This window comes from Salvia splendens, chromosome 22 (genome assembly GCF_004379255.2).
Source record: "Salvia splendens isolate huo1 chromosome 22, SspV2, whole genome shotgun sequence".
In the NCBI taxonomy this organism is placed as follows: Eukaryota; Viridiplantae; Streptophyta; class Magnoliopsida; order Lamiales; family Lamiaceae; genus Salvia; species Salvia splendens.
This window is the reverse complement of record NC_056053.1, coordinates 1,214,946-1,231,153: the sequence shown is the minus strand read 5'-3', so window position 1 is coordinate 1,231,153 and position 16,208 is coordinate 1,214,946. Positions and strand designations below refer to the sequence as shown.

General features: G+C 39.0%; 2 protein-coding genes across 4 annotated transcripts; both read right to left on the bottom strand.

The window, feature by feature from the left end:
* Window positions 1-9: 9 nt before the first annotated feature.
* Window positions 10-4,004, bottom strand: LOC121785755 (oxysterol-binding protein-related protein 4B-like). 3 transcript variants are annotated; one of them, XM_042184179.1, is made up of 7 exons: window positions 3,872-4,004; window positions 1,865-2,032; window positions 1,538-1,783; window positions 1,268-1,364; window positions 798-1,089; window positions 593-695; window positions 10-335 (listed from the first exon to the last, which is right to left on the bottom strand). In XM_042184179.1, the coding sequence occupies exons 1-7, from the start codon at window positions 3,872-3,874 to the stop codon at window positions 81-83; spliced, it is 1,164 nt and encodes a 387-aa protein (XP_042040113.1). In that variant the 5' UTR covers window positions 3,875-4,004; the 3' UTR covers window positions 10-80. The 3 variants fall into 3 exon arrangements, with proteins under 3 accessions (XP_042040113.1, XP_042040114.1, XP_042040112.1); XM_042184180.1 differs by having other exon boundaries at window positions 1,865-2,029; window positions 3,872-3,995; XM_042184178.1 differs by lacking the exon at window positions 3,872-4,004 and having other exon boundaries at window positions 1,865-2,378.
* A 6,412-nt stretch (window positions 4,005-10,416) lies between these two features.
* Window positions 10,417-15,728, bottom strand: LOC121787486 (subtilisin-like protease SBT2.6). Its single transcript, XM_042186218.1, has 12 exons — window positions 15,368-15,728; window positions 15,114-15,225; window positions 14,659-14,891; window positions 13,854-13,998; window positions 13,349-13,743; window positions 13,027-13,122; window positions 12,845-12,917; window positions 12,332-12,617; window positions 11,908-12,233; window positions 11,541-11,808; window positions 11,174-11,455; window positions 10,417-11,100 (listed from the first exon to the last, which is right to left on the bottom strand). Exons 3-12 carry the CDS (start codon window positions 14,844-14,846, stop codon window positions 10,694-10,696), a joined length of 2,466 nt encoding a protein of 821 aa, XP_042042152.1. The 5' UTR covers window positions 14,847-14,891; window positions 15,114-15,225; window positions 15,368-15,728; the 3' UTR covers window positions 10,417-10,693.
* Window positions 15,729-16,208: the final 480 nt, after the last annotated feature.

The following is a 16,208-nucleotide window of genomic DNA, read 5'->3' as shown; positions in this document are numbered from 1 at the left end:
CAAAGCAAATTATATCAAAAGTCCACTTTATAAATATTGCTTAACTAATCATACTATATTTTTTCATTTACAAAGTGTGATTAGTCAATAACAACAATTGGAGCAGGGGCAACAACATTGTTGTTTGGTACACAATCCCATCCACTTTCCTTGCTATGGAACACTGTAAAATGCTTTGGAATCCATTTTTCTTCTTTCAACTTTCTCTCCCTTGCAATCTCTCTTTGTCTCTCCTCAATCTCGTTCTTGCATTCCCTTGCTTTGTCCCATCTCTTCTCGAGTATGGCTCGGCTCACTTCACCCCATACTAAGCTCGACTCACTAGTCGAAACCGCCTACACAACCAACATTTCATTATATATACAATATACCCAGAAATATATCATATCCGACTGTTTGAAAGGTCAAGATCCGTAGAATATTTTAGTATGTAAATTTTTTTTAAATACAACAAAGTGTTCTTTCTAATTATTTTTCTCATTCAACTAATAAGTTGAGATTAGAGTTACCACGGTAGTAAGTGAGAAACTATTATTAATTTTTGTTTAAAAAAAATAGGGAATAAAGAAGTAAAAAAACTTGTATACTTTACCTTTGGATCCTTGAGAGTTGGAGTTTTTAATCCTGAAATTGTTTCTTTGGCATTGTAGATAGTTGTTTGCTTCCCATTTCTAACATCTTTCACCATTACGCTTCTAAACAATTGAAACAGATTTTTAGTTAACGTGAAGATTAAGAATTTGACCAAAGTTCGGTAATTTACAGATATCGTTGCGACGTAAATTAAATGAAATTACCTATCCCAATGACCATCGATGTCGTAAATGGTCTCTGAGGTCGATGATCTAACGATCTTCCCCTTAATCGACCTATGCACCGAGGGTCGTGGCCAAAATGAGTTGCCTCTGTAACTAAGTTGCGCTTCAAGGTCAGTTTCTTGGCATCGGATTATCACATTTCCTATCCATTCTACGCTCGAAAAGGGCAAGAATCTTATGATGAGTTTTGGAGAGTTGGCCACGTATGTTTCGTTTTTGTCGACCAGCTTTATCTGCCGTTTCCCGACCACTTCTGTCTCAATGTGACTACCTGCATGAGATGTCACATTTTTTAAATAACAATGTTTTTTAGTTAGCGCAGTGGAATAAATACGTGAGTTGAAAAAGTTAGTAAAAATGTAAAACTACTTATTAAAATAGTAAATCGAGACATAGGGCGTAGTATGTTTGCATTTTCGAAATGTACTTAGGAGGTTTGATATCTTTACCACAAAATTTCGGTATAGGGGATTGACACCATACGATTTCTATATTGTGCTTCGCATCCGTAGCGTGGAGCGCAGATACCGGTGGATGATGTGACACCTTCATGATCAAGGACGGATCCAAGAAATTATGTTAAAGGCGAAAATATATAGTATGATTTTTTTAAAAAAAAATTAAGAAGCGTTTCCTGCATAGATTAATTTAAAAAAATTATAATATGTGGAGAAATTATAAATTGGATTTTAGGTTTGATTTTGCTCATATGTATATACCTGCTCTACGAGCACGTTGAGCGATCCTACGGACACGTGGTGTGTCTCTCCGAGAAGCGGGTTGTAAGGCGCGACGCCAAAGGGCAACGGCCGCAGCGTGGAGATGTTCCACGCCGCGACTGCCACAAGTCTGCCGAGGGGCGTCACCTCCTCGGCACACCTGCTCAACATGTCGGATCTCACGCAGTACACCGACTCCCCGTACAACTGCAGCTGCGACTTTGGAATGTTGAACTGCGGCGGCAGCTGCAGTATTAATGAAACACAGCTCAGTTGATAAAACGTTTTTTTTCCTCTTACCAATAAGTCAGGAGAGAGAAAAGTTGCCTGGAGGCGCGTGAGGTCGGATCCGGGCCTAACGGCGCCTAGAAGGCTGAGGATCCGTCGGATGATGTTAGGCGTTTTGTAGTCGGAATCGGAGTCGTTGCCGTCGAGAGATAACGGCGCTGCTAGAACTACTCCATCCTTTCTTTCCAAACTCTCCCCTTTTACCTGCTTCATAGCATTTGAATTATTTTCGAAATATGTTGGAATATCGTATATAAATATTGAAATAATTAATTGGAACTCAAATCTTTGAATTGGCTAGATCAATTATTTGTTGGTACATAGTTTAATAATTTTGTAATCATAGTGAAAAAGAACAAAAGGAAAGGGAGAAAGTTTGTTGGGGTTGTGAATTGAAATAATAAAAACCTTTGTTATTTTCCTAAAGTGTATTTGTTGAAGTGGGACCATGTGTATAATTAATTGTAGTTTATGGAATATATAATATGGTTAAGGAACATAGATTTTTTCTTGTATTAAACGATCAAATTATGCGCAGTATTGTCGTTGTCAACGAATTTAAAGCATGACAATACATTATAACTAATTATGAAATAGACAGCTAAGAAGGATAGTTTATTGATTAATCGTCATAAAAGTGTATTTGAGTGGAAAATGCCGTTTTTATGAAAATTTTAATACGATATAAACGAGAATCATTTTTGTTCGTTTTCCATTGCTTTGTGATTTCCATGTCTTCACATATATGTATCAAATATAAATTAGTCTTGCTTCATTTATTTATTATATAGTGCTATTTCATTTCCTATTTACTTTAAAAGCATTAATATCATATACATTTCATTATTCAAACAATTTACAATTTGTATGCTTTTTGAACATTAAATAAACTTAGTCAAATAGCCATAACTAGCTATGATTATATATTTTCTCTTCACAATAATAAGTATATTAAGTAATTCATCATAGTTTAATACTTTTATGGTATAGGAATATTATAGAATGAGAACTAGAAACTAATGTGAGTTATTGATCTTCATATAATTCACTATTATCATGAAGAACCTAAAAGCATTATGATATATATGTATAGACACAGCATTAACTATATAAAAGTTAATTGTATATATTTAAAAAGCTAGTTTCCAGTTCTATGCTTCAAGAGAAAAAGCTTCTACCAGATTGTTTGTACAATTGAAACTTATGTAGTTAATATTTAATTAATAGATGGACTGATACTGATATGATTTATGAGGGCATATTATGGAAATGGGAAAAAATTAACTAATAATAGTAAGCATAATATGTAAATATCTATCTGCATAAATTAATGATGAGCATTGAAGTTGACTATTCTATGCATACATTTCTAGTACTGAATATATTAAATTATGATCTGACAAATTACCTATATAAAAAATGTCATTTATTATAAATAGTTAAATTACTATAATTGACGCGTAAATGACGCGTGGATGAAGCTACAGTAGAAATTTTCAATGTTGAATTGATTTTTTATATAGTACTAGTGTCCAATAAACTTTAAAGTAAATTAGTAATTGAATATATTCTTGATTGGAAAATACACAAAGTTGAAGAACCTACTTTATTCTTAAGATATGACAGAGGTATATTCAAATTCTTATTATCTGCAAGAATATTGCCAGTATAGATAAACATACAATATATATATGCCTTCAATAAATACTCAAAATTGTTTGAGATATCGTGAAAATTAGTATAGCTTTCTGAAAATATTAGACCATTGCCTTAAATTTAGCGTAAAGTCAATTCAATGAAATTAATTGCACTAAAAAATACTGAAAATGATTCTTTGATCTCAAGAGATTTATGATTTAAATTCGTGACAAAGTCACATATGCATAACTAAATAGTTTTTCCGGGATACTAAGCCACCGGAATACTACCGGAAAACCGCTATAAACTACTGTTGCAGTCGACGATCCGAACATCAAACATTACCAATGAGGAGATTAAGATATATATACATGAAAATCAGAGAGAAGAGAAGAGAGAAACATGTACCATTTGAGGAGATTGCAATGATATATGGAAATGAAACTTAGAGAGAGAGGGATGGACAGAGGGATTTGAGCTTTGTGTTGTAAAGAGTGATGGTAAAGAGAGAATATAGGATTGTGCCTTTTTAAAGCCATTGCTTTCTGCTTTCGATACATTGGGAAGTAAAACATTTCGTGTAAGTCTTAGAAAGCCACCCACAGAATACACCAAAACAACTTATTAATAAAATATTATGTGAGCAAATATGATTATCAAATATTAATTACACTGATTATCTTTGCCAAAGTGTATTAGCTTTGAGCCTTTGAAGGAGGTTGCTAGGCTTTAATTTTGCATGATAAAATTATCAATTAAATAATTGTTTTTGGTGGATTTCTCGTAATTTTCACCACTTCCAAACTTTTTAATTCATAGTAACTTTATACTGTTAGGATTGGCACACACAAGGCTTTCACACACTCAATAAGATCACACACACACTCACCGTTGTATGAGATCACACAATGCAGAAAACACACACACTCACACTTTGAGTATTGAAGATGATAATCTTGGAGAGAAAACTGGAAAACTCTTTATTGATTAAACTCTACTCTAAACTACATACACGGTGAGCTATTTAAAGCTCTATAATCAAGTAGCAACTGCTACTAACTAACTACAAGAAGAATCAAGAAAGCAAGAAGAATAACCGCTACATCTCAGCTAACTAACTGCTGCTCCAACGGCTAGTTCGGCTAGGTTGCTTCTACCTTCTCGGTTCAAGACCGAACTCCTTCCTCGGCTCAATACCGAACTCCTTCTCGGCTTACAACCGAACTCCTTCTCGGCTTACAACCGAACTCTTCCTTCTCGGCTCATTCCAGCTCAACGCCGAGCTTCCTTACCGAGCTTCCATACCGAGCTTCCATACCGAGCTTACCGACTTCTGCCTTCTTCTTCTTCTCGGCTAGTTCCAGGCTAGTTCCAGCTCGGTAAGCCGAGCTTACCGAACTCCTTTCTAGCCGAGCTTCTTCCAACTGAAATGAGCACTCCATTATTACAATTCTCCACCTGAGGGCTCATCTCAGTTCTTGCACAAACATTGATCAATTTCTTGCAATGATCAAACTTGTCTCTACCTAGAGACTTTGTTAGCATGTCAGCCGGATTGTGCAAGGTGTTAATCTTAATCACCTTCACTCTTCCCTTTTCAATCTCATCTCTAATGAAATGCAACTTTATGTCTATGTGCTTGCTCCTTTCATGAAAACCCGGATGTTTAGCCAAGCACATAGCCGAGCTGCTGTCACAATGAATCACCATTGTCTTTTGGTCAAAACCAAAGTCAGAAATCACTCCCTGAATCCAAAAACTCTCCTGTACAGCTGCAGTGAGAGCTATATACTCTGATTCTGTTGTTGAGAGAGCAACAACACTTTGCAACCCTGACTTCCAGCTGATTACAGTTCCAAACATGGTGAAAAGATAACCTGTTTGGGACTTTCTGTTGTCCAGGTTTGCAGCATAGTCTGCATCACAATAGCCCTGCACAACCTCCTCAGATTCACCTTCCCAGCCATTGAACACAATCCCCCAGTCCTTAGTTGACTTCATGTACCTCAATATCCACTTAAGAGCATTCCAATGCTCCTTCCCCGGGTCTGCCATGTATCTGCTAGTCACTGAGATAGCATGAGCCAAATCTGGTCTTGTACAAATCATAGTGTACATAACACTTCCAACCACACTAGCATAAGGGATAGCCTCCATCTCATCAGCCTCTTGCTTAGTTTTAGGGGCTTGTTCCTTTGATAGCTTAAAACTCTGGGACAGAGGAGTTGATGCAGCTTTTGCATTTTCCATTTTGAATCTCTGCAAAACTTTCTCAATATAGTCAGTTTGCAGCATCCACAGCTTCTTGCAGCCTCTATCTCTCTGAATATGTATGCCTAGGATCTTCCTTGACTCTCCTAGATCCTTCATTTCAAAGCTTGACTTCAGATCTTGTTTAACTTTCTGAATTTCTGTCATAGAAGGCCCTGCAAGTAGCATATCATCCACATAGAGTAATAGGTAGGCAACGGGAGTCCTGCCTGCCTTCTTGATGTAGATGCAATCATCATATTCTGACTTGGAGAAGCCAATCTTCTTCATCTGTGCATCAAACTTCTTATTCCACTGTCTAGGACTTTGCTTAAGTCCATAAAGACTTTTCTGTAACAGGCACACCTTGCCTTCTTCTCCAATCTTCACATAGCCCTCTGGCTGTTCCATGAAGATAGTTTCCTCTAGATCTCCATTGAGGAAGGCTGTCTTCACATCAAGCTGTTGTAGCTCCCAGTCAAGCTGATTCACCACAGCCAATAGAATCCTAATCGAAGTGTGCTTCACAACAGGTGCAAACACTTCATTGAAATCGATTCCCTCCTGCTGTGTAAAGCCTCTAGCCACCAGCCTTGCCTTGAACCTGATTCTGTCTTTATCAGTGGTTTCTACCTTCCTTTTAAACAACCACTTGCAACTGATCAGCTTCCTCTCCTTTCCATCTGTATTCAGCTTGGATTTGTCCACCAAAATCCATGTTTTGTTCTTGAGTAAAGACTCTATTTCCTCATTCATGGCTTCAATCCATCTTTCTCTATCTTTACTCTGCATAGCTTCTTTATATGTGAGTGGATCTGCACCATCAATACCTTCAGCTGCACACAGAGCATAATACACAACATCAGAGAACTTTGTTGGTGGCCTTGTTTCTCTTCTAACTCTGTCCCTTGCAAGCTGATAGTCTCTGATAGAGTCTGATATAGACTCACCAGCCTGGTTGCCCTGAGTTGGAGCCTCTTCTTTATCTGAATCAGACTCTCTCCCTGAGTCAATAACTCCACCTGCTCCTAGGCCAACCCCCACAGGCTCCACCTTGAAGAAATCACCCTCATCTTCATTGGAGTCCGGCTTATCTTTCAGGAATGGCATCTGATCCTCCAAGAACACCACATCCCTACTCACCAAGACCTTCTGCTTACCGGGCTCAATACACCAGAGCCTATACCCCTTAACACCCCTCTGATACCCCAGCAAGATACATTTCAGAGCCCTAGCTTCAAGCTTACTTTGCCTAGCATGAGCATAGGCCACACACCCAAACACCTTGTATTTTGAGTAGTCACTATGAGCTCCATACCACATGTAATCAGGAGTTTCAGATTTCAGGGCAGTAGATGGGCATTTATTGATGAGATAGGCTGCTGTATACACAGCCTCACCCCAGAATCTGCTGCTCAAACCAGACCCAAGAAGTAGGCACCTCACCCTCTCTAGGATTGTCCTATTCATCCTTTCCACAACACCATTTTGCTGAGGATTACCAGGAACAGTCCGGTGCCTCTTCATACCCTTCTATTTACAAAACAGATCAAACTCAGCAGACAAGAACTCTAGGCCATTGTCTGTCCTTAAGCATTTAACACTTCTACCCTTCTCTAGCTCAACCTCCTTACACCATATCTTGAACTTTGTGAGTGTTTCAGATTTTTCTTTAAGAATATATACCCACAACTTCCTTGTATAGTCATCAATGATAGCTAGATAATATTTTCCTCCACCAATTGAACACACCGGTGAAGGCCCCCAAAGATCACTATGTATGTAGTCTAAAGGGGCTGTAGAAGAGTGAATACCTGTAGGATAGGGTGCCTTCTTAGCCTTTCCAAGTATACATTGCTCACAGGGGTCCATCTTGTTGAAATCTCCAGAGATCAGACCCTTCTTGATGAGTTCTTTCAAGCTTCCTTCGGCTGGGTGGCCCAATCTCTTGTGCCATAGCATTATGGAATCATCCGACACTGCATTGCTTTCTCCATCAACAGCCTTAGCCTTCAGATAATAGAGAATATGCTCTCTGTCAGCCTCCATCATCACTGCATCTCCAGATTTCACAAACAATTTTCCTTGACTCATCAATATGGTGAACCCTTTCTGCTCCAGCATTCCCAATGAGATGAGGTTCCTCTTCACTTCTGGAATATACCTCACCCCAGTTAGGATCTTTATAGAGCCATCTTGTAGGCTTAGCTTTACCTTCCCTATTCCTTTGATCTGACAAATGTGATTATTACCAAGAACAACCGTACCCGATGCTTCTTGAAGATCATGAAACCAGCTTCTATTGGGGCACATATGGAAGCTGCACCCCAAGTCCATTATCCACCTATGACTGACCCCACTATCACTGATATTCATGAGTTGAGCCGGGGGATCAGCACTCTCCACACAATCAGATTGATTATGTCCCTCAGAGGCCATCTTTCTCTTCTATGCATGACAATCTTTCTTCAAATGTCCAGGTTTCTTGCACCAATAGCAAGCTCTAGTTTCCTTCTGAGCATCAGAACTTGAGGGTTTAGGGCCCTCAAACTTCTTCTTGAAGTTCTGCTTCTTGAACTTCTTCACATTCAAAGCCTCTGCAGCTTGAACATTGGAGCTTGCAGAGCCTCTGTTGGCTGTCTTCTGGAGTTCTTTGGCCATCAAGGCTGAATAGACTTCTGCATAGGTGATAGGTTTATCTCTTCCATAGATAATTGCATCACTTAGCTGGTCATACGAGCTAGGCAAGGCATTCAATGTGAGAATGGCCTTATCCTCATCTGAAATCTTGACATCAACAGATCCCAGGTCATCAATGATCTTGTTGAACTCCTCTAGCTGCTCAATGATGGACCTATCTCCAGAAAAACTATAGGCATACAGCCTCTTCTTGAGATACAGCCGGTTAGCCAAGGATTTGGCCAAGTAAACTTCATCTAACTTGTCCAAGATCTCCACTGCAGTCTTGGCTTCTTGAACTTCCCTCAAGACCTTATCTCCAAGGCACAGAATCACTGCAGAATGTGCCTTGAGCTGCATCTCCTCCATCTTTGCCTGAGCTTTTTCATCAAGCACTGGAGCCTTTCCTTTCTCCTCTGGTTTTGCAAGAACTGCCGCCAAGCCTTGTTGAATTAAAACCGCCTTCATCTTCATCTTCCACAGGCCATAATCATTCTTGCCTGTGAACTTTTCTGCATCAAGCCTTGCTGCCATCTCTGAAACCGTTTGATCCTCTGCAAATCAGCTTCAATATCCCTTCCCACAGACGGCGCCACTTGTTAGGATTGGCACACACAAGGCTTTCACACACTCAATAAGATCACACACACACTCACTGTTGTATGAGATCACACAATGCAGAAAACACACACACTCACACTTTGAGTATTGAAGATGATAATCTTGGAGAGAAAACTGGAAAACTCTTTATTGATTAAACTCTACTCTAAACTACATACACGGTGAGCTATTTAAAGCTCTATAATCAAGTAGCAACTGCTACTAACTAACTACAAGAAGAATCAAGAAAGCAAGAAGAATAACCGCTACATCTCAGCTAACTAACTGCTGCTCCAACGGCTAGTTCGGCTAGGTTGCTTCTACCTTCTCGGTTCAAGACCGAACTCCTTCCTCGGCTCAATACCGAACTCCTTCTCGGCTTACAACCGAACTCCTTCTCGGCTTACAACCGAACTCTTCCTTCTCGGCTCATTCCAGCTCAACGCCGAGCTTCCTTACCGAGCTTCCATACCGAGCTTACCGACTTCTGCCTTCTTCTTCTTCTCGGCTAGTTCCAGGCTAGTTCCAGCTCGGTAAGCCGAGCTTACCGAACTCCTTTCTAGCCGAGCTTCTTCCAACTGAAATGAGCACTCCATTATTACATATACAATTCGTAATTGTCATACAAAACTAAATTTCAGTGAAATTTGTGCTGGAGTAGAAGATGGTTCGTGAAACGATGTCGTTTATGGAGACTTGAAACATCATTGTTGCTATCATTTTAATCAAATTTGGGTCTTCTATTAATTTGCATGTTTTATATCTTAATGTTAAGAAGTTCAAAACTTTAGTTCTCGATGGTTCGCATTTCATTGTGACAAGGAAATCAAATTAGGCTCTGTTTTAATCCGCATCAGCACCACATAGATATAATTTCATTAATTAAGTTGACATGTAATTGCTGAAAATGATTTTTATGGAATAATTACTAGCAACAAATTTGATTTAATTCATATAAAAATAATAAAACTGAATAAAATAATAATAAAGTTATAATTTAAATAGTACCAATATTTTTTTTAATTTGCCGTCTCACATTGATAAGATAAAGGTTACAATTCTTCTCTTCGATCCACTTGGGTGAAATGTAATGCTTCGCCTTGAGCCTTGAAGCCGACTTATAGAATTTATCAAATTATTATTACTCTCTCCGTTCGCAAATAAGATGATTCCTTTTTTGGGTGGCATAAAATTTTATACAGTTTTATTTTATATTAGATTGAGAGAATAAAGTAAGATAGGAAAATAAAATAGAGCTAAATGAATTTTTATATTTAATAATAGATCATCTTGAGTAAGATAAATTAAAAAAGAAAATACGTCATCTTTAGTGAGAGACTGGGAGTATTATTTTCATTGACAAATCCATTTTCTATTATTATTAAACATAGTTGTGGTCCCAACATATGGATCATCTTGCCACGTCCAAAAATTAATAGTTGTATTATTACAACACATCCACTCAAAAATACAGCATAAAAAAGGATGTCAAGCCTACAAAAGCCTTTGTCCAAAGCAAGGCCACATTCTTACATGGTGAAGAAGAAGAAGAAGATGGGCATTCCACCTTAATATACCACTAATGTCAAAACTTATACTAAAGGGCAAAGACTACAAGTCTCTACCCCCTTTGTACTACTTATCTATACATGACCCATCTATATATTTTCGGAGACGAAAAACACCCCAACATCACGCGCCCTATCGGTTATAGCCCATGGCCACGACGGGGACGCTCACCTTGTGCCCCCGGCTTCCCTTGAGCAAGACCTGGCCAAAGCTGTAGCCCCCCGTGACTGACCGGACTGAGAGCGTGATGGATATCTTTCTTGATGCGCCGGTTCTTAGGGTCATTGCTGGAGGGCTGGTCTCGATTGCCACTGCCGGGGACATCCTTGCTGATATGACATACGTCTCCTGCTCTGCCACGTTTGTCACGGTTCTTGTCACTGTTTGGGTTCCCACAAGGTGTGAGATCGCGATTGAGGGTGAGTTCAGGTTCGATGGATGGCCGAGCGTGTAGTTGCAGGGCGTATGCGTGTAGTTCATGATCTCGTGAGCATCGATCCCTGGGGTCGTGCACATGAATCCCAAATAGTCTTCGTATCCTACAAGCAAAGAGAAGTCACGGGATTGTCCAAATTTGGGCATCAAGAAAGGAAATTCGTTAGTGCCTCGTACCTGCATTGAAAATGAGCCCGGGGTCTAGAGCTGCTCGGGGATTGACATGTCCACTTCCATAGTCGAAAGGTGTTGCTGGAACGAGCGACACGGTCTCGGATCCAGAATACTGTTGGGCTTGAAGAGGCCTCTCTGCCCGGTCAAGGGTTGTCGATGTGGTCATTAAGGCCGACTTGATAGCAGCAGGGCTCCAGTGAGGGTACTTCTGCTTCAGAAGAGCAGCTATTCCTGCTATATGAGGGGCAGCCATGCTAGTTCCAGATATCATCGCGAATCCTTCGCCTGCTTCAAGAAACGAGCTACTTTTACGATTCGTCACCTAATTAAGTAACACTATAAAGTGGTAATGCTATGAAGAGAACTTCACCTATGTAGTTTGACTCATCGGTTCCGTTTTGGGCCCAAGCAGCCCAGATTAGAGAGCCGGGGGCTAGAATGTCCGGTTTCAAGAGATCGGCATCTTGAAAACTGTAATCTTTGATGTTAGGTCCTCGAGCGGAGAACAGAGCTACTTGCGGAGCTGAATTGTGGAGTATGGGCCTCAGACCGTCCCCGATGCTTCCTACTGCCTTAAAGCTCTTTACTCGCCCCGTCCAGTCTCTAAATGTAGACACATTATAGTAGTCAATGAGATCCTGCAAGACAAGACCAGCCAACGACGATATGCAAATAAATGAGCTAATTCTTCGACTTTTAACATGAAGAATTGAGCAGAAAGGGGGAGCATTAGTTACCGCTGACTTGGTAACGTCTGTTATGAGGATCCCGGGAATCGAAACGGGGACGGGATCAAATTTTGTCCCTGGAGAAGCATTTTCAACTGCTAGGACGAAGCCAACTGCACCGAGGCTCTTAGCAGTCTCCGAGACTTTCTTTATTGAAGCAGTGCCAAGAACGAAATTGAAAGAATAACCACAAAGAAGAATGTTCCCCGTCACCAAGTTCTTGTTCAAGACTTCGGGGTGCTGGCAGTCGGAAGGGCTATATTTGGCCACAGAGGAATCTAGCAGCACGTCATTAGCTGCAACCAAGGTGAATGTTCTATTTGCATGCGTAGCAGCTGCAGGAAGAGTCGACACAAGAAAATCCAAATCAATTTTAAGATTTTTTAGAAAATACTACAAAAGAATTCTTTAGTGGATAGTTTATATGACTTACGAGACAAGCCAAGTCCGGCTAAAATCTTCCCGTTTCCCATGGTGAAATGATTCTTGTATCTTCGATCATCGACTGCAGCAGCTACAGTTGCTATCCAGGGGCTGTAGGATAGCAAGGTTTTTGGGAACGGACCTCCATTTCCGGCTGCTTGTACAACAAAAACTCCAGCTTTGACGGCTGAAAGAAGGGTGGCGTCGAAAGGGTTTAAATATGTGGTTTTTGTAGCAGCTGGAGGACTGTTGGGGCCCACCGAGAGGTTCAAGATATCCACACCATCGTGAACAGCCTGTTAAAACGTAAAGCTACTAGTCAACGGCAAAAAGAGTCATTTAAATTCAATAAAAGAAACTAGTGATATAAAATTTGAATTATTGAGCCTATATTTTGTTGGTTTGATGTTAAAATTTCAGAGTTGAGCAAATTTATGGTAATATTGAGAAATATATCTACTTGAAAAGCAGACTAGGATTCCTTCTTGCTTTACAGACAGAATTAACAGATAACTGAGTGTACCTGGTCGATGGCAGCAACGACGTCAGCAACAAATCCACCGAATAATCTATATAGGGCTTTGTAAACAGCAATTCTACACAAAAAAATGTAGTATATCATCAAAAAGGATTTGGAAACTGAGAACAATATGCGAAAGGTTTGTGTCATGACTCACACAAAAACTCAATAGTAAAGAACCTTACCTAGCTCGGGGTGCCATCCCACTTGCTCTTCCAAATTCAAATCCATGCAGCCGAACTGGAATCCCATTATTACCAGCAGCAATAGACGCTGTGTGACTATAAAAGATATTGTTAAATTAATGTTTTGAATTTGAAACGTATACATTGACAAATTACTAAGCTTAGTACAGATTATCTAGTTTATAGAAAGCAAGAGGATTTCATATCTGCATAAAAATTGCCAAGCAAACTTAAGCTCGAGTGCTTAAGTTACAGATTCAATTTATTGTTTTGGAAATAAGAACAAAGCTTTTAAACAATATAAGAGTGCATTAAAACGAACCTTCCATGTCCATCCCCATCAAGGGGAGAATCAAAATCAACATCTGCATTGAATGCACCAGCGGCTTTAGCTGCTTGTGCAAAATGTTGAGCTCCGACAATCTTCCCGTTACAAAAGTCTCGCTTTGTCTCTGGATCCACCTCGCATTTACCTCTATACTTGGGAATTGGTCCATAAGGATCGATTTTGTGCGTTGCGAAACTCGGATGATGAGGAGATATTCCAGAATCAATAAAGCCGATCACAATATCCTCTCCAGCTCTGTCAAATCCACCTCCAGTCGGCCACACTCCAGTTGGAAGTCCCAAGAATTGCGGGGTGTGGGTCGTGAGTTTCCTCACTTTCCAATCTCTCTCCACAGACTTCACTCCAGGTGCTCGTCTAAGTATTTCTGCCTACTAATAAGCTCAGGTGTAAGAAATGCATGTAAAGGAGTTCCAGTGCTGATAGGCTCGATGAATAAAGAAAAAACAAGCAACGCAAAAGTATAAGAGCGGGATGTCACCTGCTCAGGTGAAGTATGAACTGCGAATCCATTTAAAAGATGACGGTAACTATAGAGTTTCTTATAGGTTCCTTCATCAAACAGCATGCCGAGAAGCATATCATGCCTCTTTTCTAGATGGCTGGCATACGATGTGACCAAATCACTGAAACACAGAAAGAGAACACGACGGAACACAATATTTAGTTTTCAGCTTCGTATGTGCTCATTGATGTAAATTTAATCGGTCAGAAATCAGAATCAAGCAGGAAACCTCATACGAAGTTTACAAACATGACACAACTCATTAAATCAAATGCGCCATAGAAATGAAAAAGAGTTCGAGAACAGTGTGATCAAGTCTTCCTATGGTCACCCAACATATGACAGTTTTACTTGGAGTGTAAAAATTCATAGTGTAAGTACTCCAAGAAAAAAAGATATCACATTACATTCACAACTATATATATCACAGAGAAATTAATGAATGATGAATAATCTATACTGAATGTTTCCAAAACCTCAATTTTAGCATCATACTATTAAAAAAGAAGAGCATCATCACATGTAGAAATTACAGAATCGGGCATAACTTCACAACACGAAAAGTATGGTGAAACAACTCCAAACAAGTGGACTTCAGAAACTTAACACATGACAAAAACGAGTTGTTTATGAATATTTCATAATTCTAAAAGTAAACAATATATCAGTCTCACTATTTTCACAAAAAATCAATTATTAGACCAACACCTGCTAATAATAGAGCAAGTAAGTAAGTAAGTAAGAGATAATTGAGGTAAAAGAAAGGATGCATTAGAAGCACCTGGTGACATCAATCTTCTCATCAGAATCAGAATCCACTGCAGTGGCTTCGTACCCATTAACGCCGCCTCTATAGCTTATCACAGGCTCGCCTTCTATCGTTACAATATATACCTCTGCTTTCCCACAAACCACAACTCCTAATAACATTAGGATCAAGACACAAGCATTCAACTCCACCTTCCTCATTTTGCCCAAATTCCTCCCAACTCCACAAATCCTCGCAGATCGAATCTGTACATTGTTCATACATACAAAATCAATACACAGAAAAACAATGTCATCCAAAACCATTACCCAAAGAAAAGAAATCAAGAAAATAAGCTGCAATTGCACATATATACAATATCAATCAACTAAATCTCCCTTCTCCAAAAAAAAGCTTAACCCCTTCAACACACACACATATATGTAGTATTCAGAAATTGAAAATTTTAGGAAGAGACAAAAAGTTACCAGACAGATGAGTAAATAAGCAATGAATGATCCGAAAATGCAGCTTGATGTTGAGATTGAGCTGTAACTTTACTGTTATCCCACTCACATTTTCTCCATGTGAATAATTTACCTACACCATAGGCTGATTTTATAAATAAATGTGTGAAGAAAGCGGTGGCATCAAGCAAAGAATCAGCCACAAAAACAATAAGAAACCCAAACAAAATCAGAAAAAGGGGATAAAACACACAAAAGCTAAGATCTTTACTCACATTGATCCAAGAAAAGAATAAACCCCCAAATATTACTGCACAAAAACGCTATATGTTACTCCACTTTTTCTTCACACAAGAGGAAACTTGAAGCAAATGCAGCCAATGAAATTCAATCATGAAGAAGTAATTTTGCGGTGCTACGCAAGCAGAAGCAAACTAAAGTAGCTGAGACTGTAGGTCTTAGTTTCCAAATTGATGTATGCTGGATTGAATTTTGATGGTGGTGGGTGAAAAAGTTTGGGAGTGAGAGTGAAGTGGAGGTAGTTAGGGTTATACTGATTGAGTTAAATATATTTAATGGGGAAATTGAGAACAAAGGACGAGTCTTGATGATTCCATTAAACTATTGCTACCAGCTCACTCTGCTCCACCACCATTCCCTTTCTTTCTCTCTCTCTCTTCTTTTTGTTTTTCACAGGAATTCACACTCCAATTTTTTTTACTTGATTTTTTCATATTCATGTTAGATACTCCAAATATAAATTATCTATCCTAATCTAAAACGCAAGTTTGATGAAAAGTCCTTAATGTTCTTTTTGGAGGGAAAATAAAAAGATGATGTGTCTTCTATTCAAAAATAATTTTTAAGCTAAAAACAATTAGACAAATAATAGCCCAATAAAATGCTAACTTCTTGAAGAAGTTTTAAAACACATTTACATAGTGCACTACCATTAAATTTTTTTTATAATTAAGTTATTAAATTTATATATTAACTAGACTTATATTTGAGTTAAATTGGAATTGTGCTAGAGAGTTTAGTTTGCCTTCCATTTATTTAGGTTAAAATTGAGATTTAATCATTTATTGCAATACTTTTTCTCCGAATTAATTTACA

Bases quoted from the DNA above. Each gene is read 5' to 3' on its own strand.
- LOC121785755 (XM_042184178.1), bottom strand. From the start codon at position 2,038: ATGAAGCAGGTAAAAGGGGAGAGTTTGGAAAGAAAGGATGGAGTAGTT. The intron at 1,365-1,537 runs GTATATACATAT...TTGATCATGAAG, and splicing joins TCAACGTGCTCGTAGAGCAG to GTGTCACATCATCCACCGGT. The intron at 1,090-1,267 runs GTAAAGATATCA...CATCTCATGCAG, and splicing joins CCCTATACCGAAATTTTGTG to GTAGTCACATTGAGACAGAA.
- LOC121787486 (XM_042186218.1), bottom strand. From the start codon at position 14,846: ATGAGGAAGGTGGAGTTGAATGCTTGTGTCTTGATCCTAATGTTATTA. The intron at 13,123-13,348 runs GTTCGTTTTAAT...TATCTTTTATAG, and splicing joins GATGGGGATGGACATGGAAG to TCACACAGCGTCTATTGCTG. The intron at 12,918-13,026 runs GTAAGGTTCTTT...TTTTTTGTGTAG, and splicing joins GGGATGGCACCCCGAGCTAG to AATTGCTGTTTACAAAGCCC.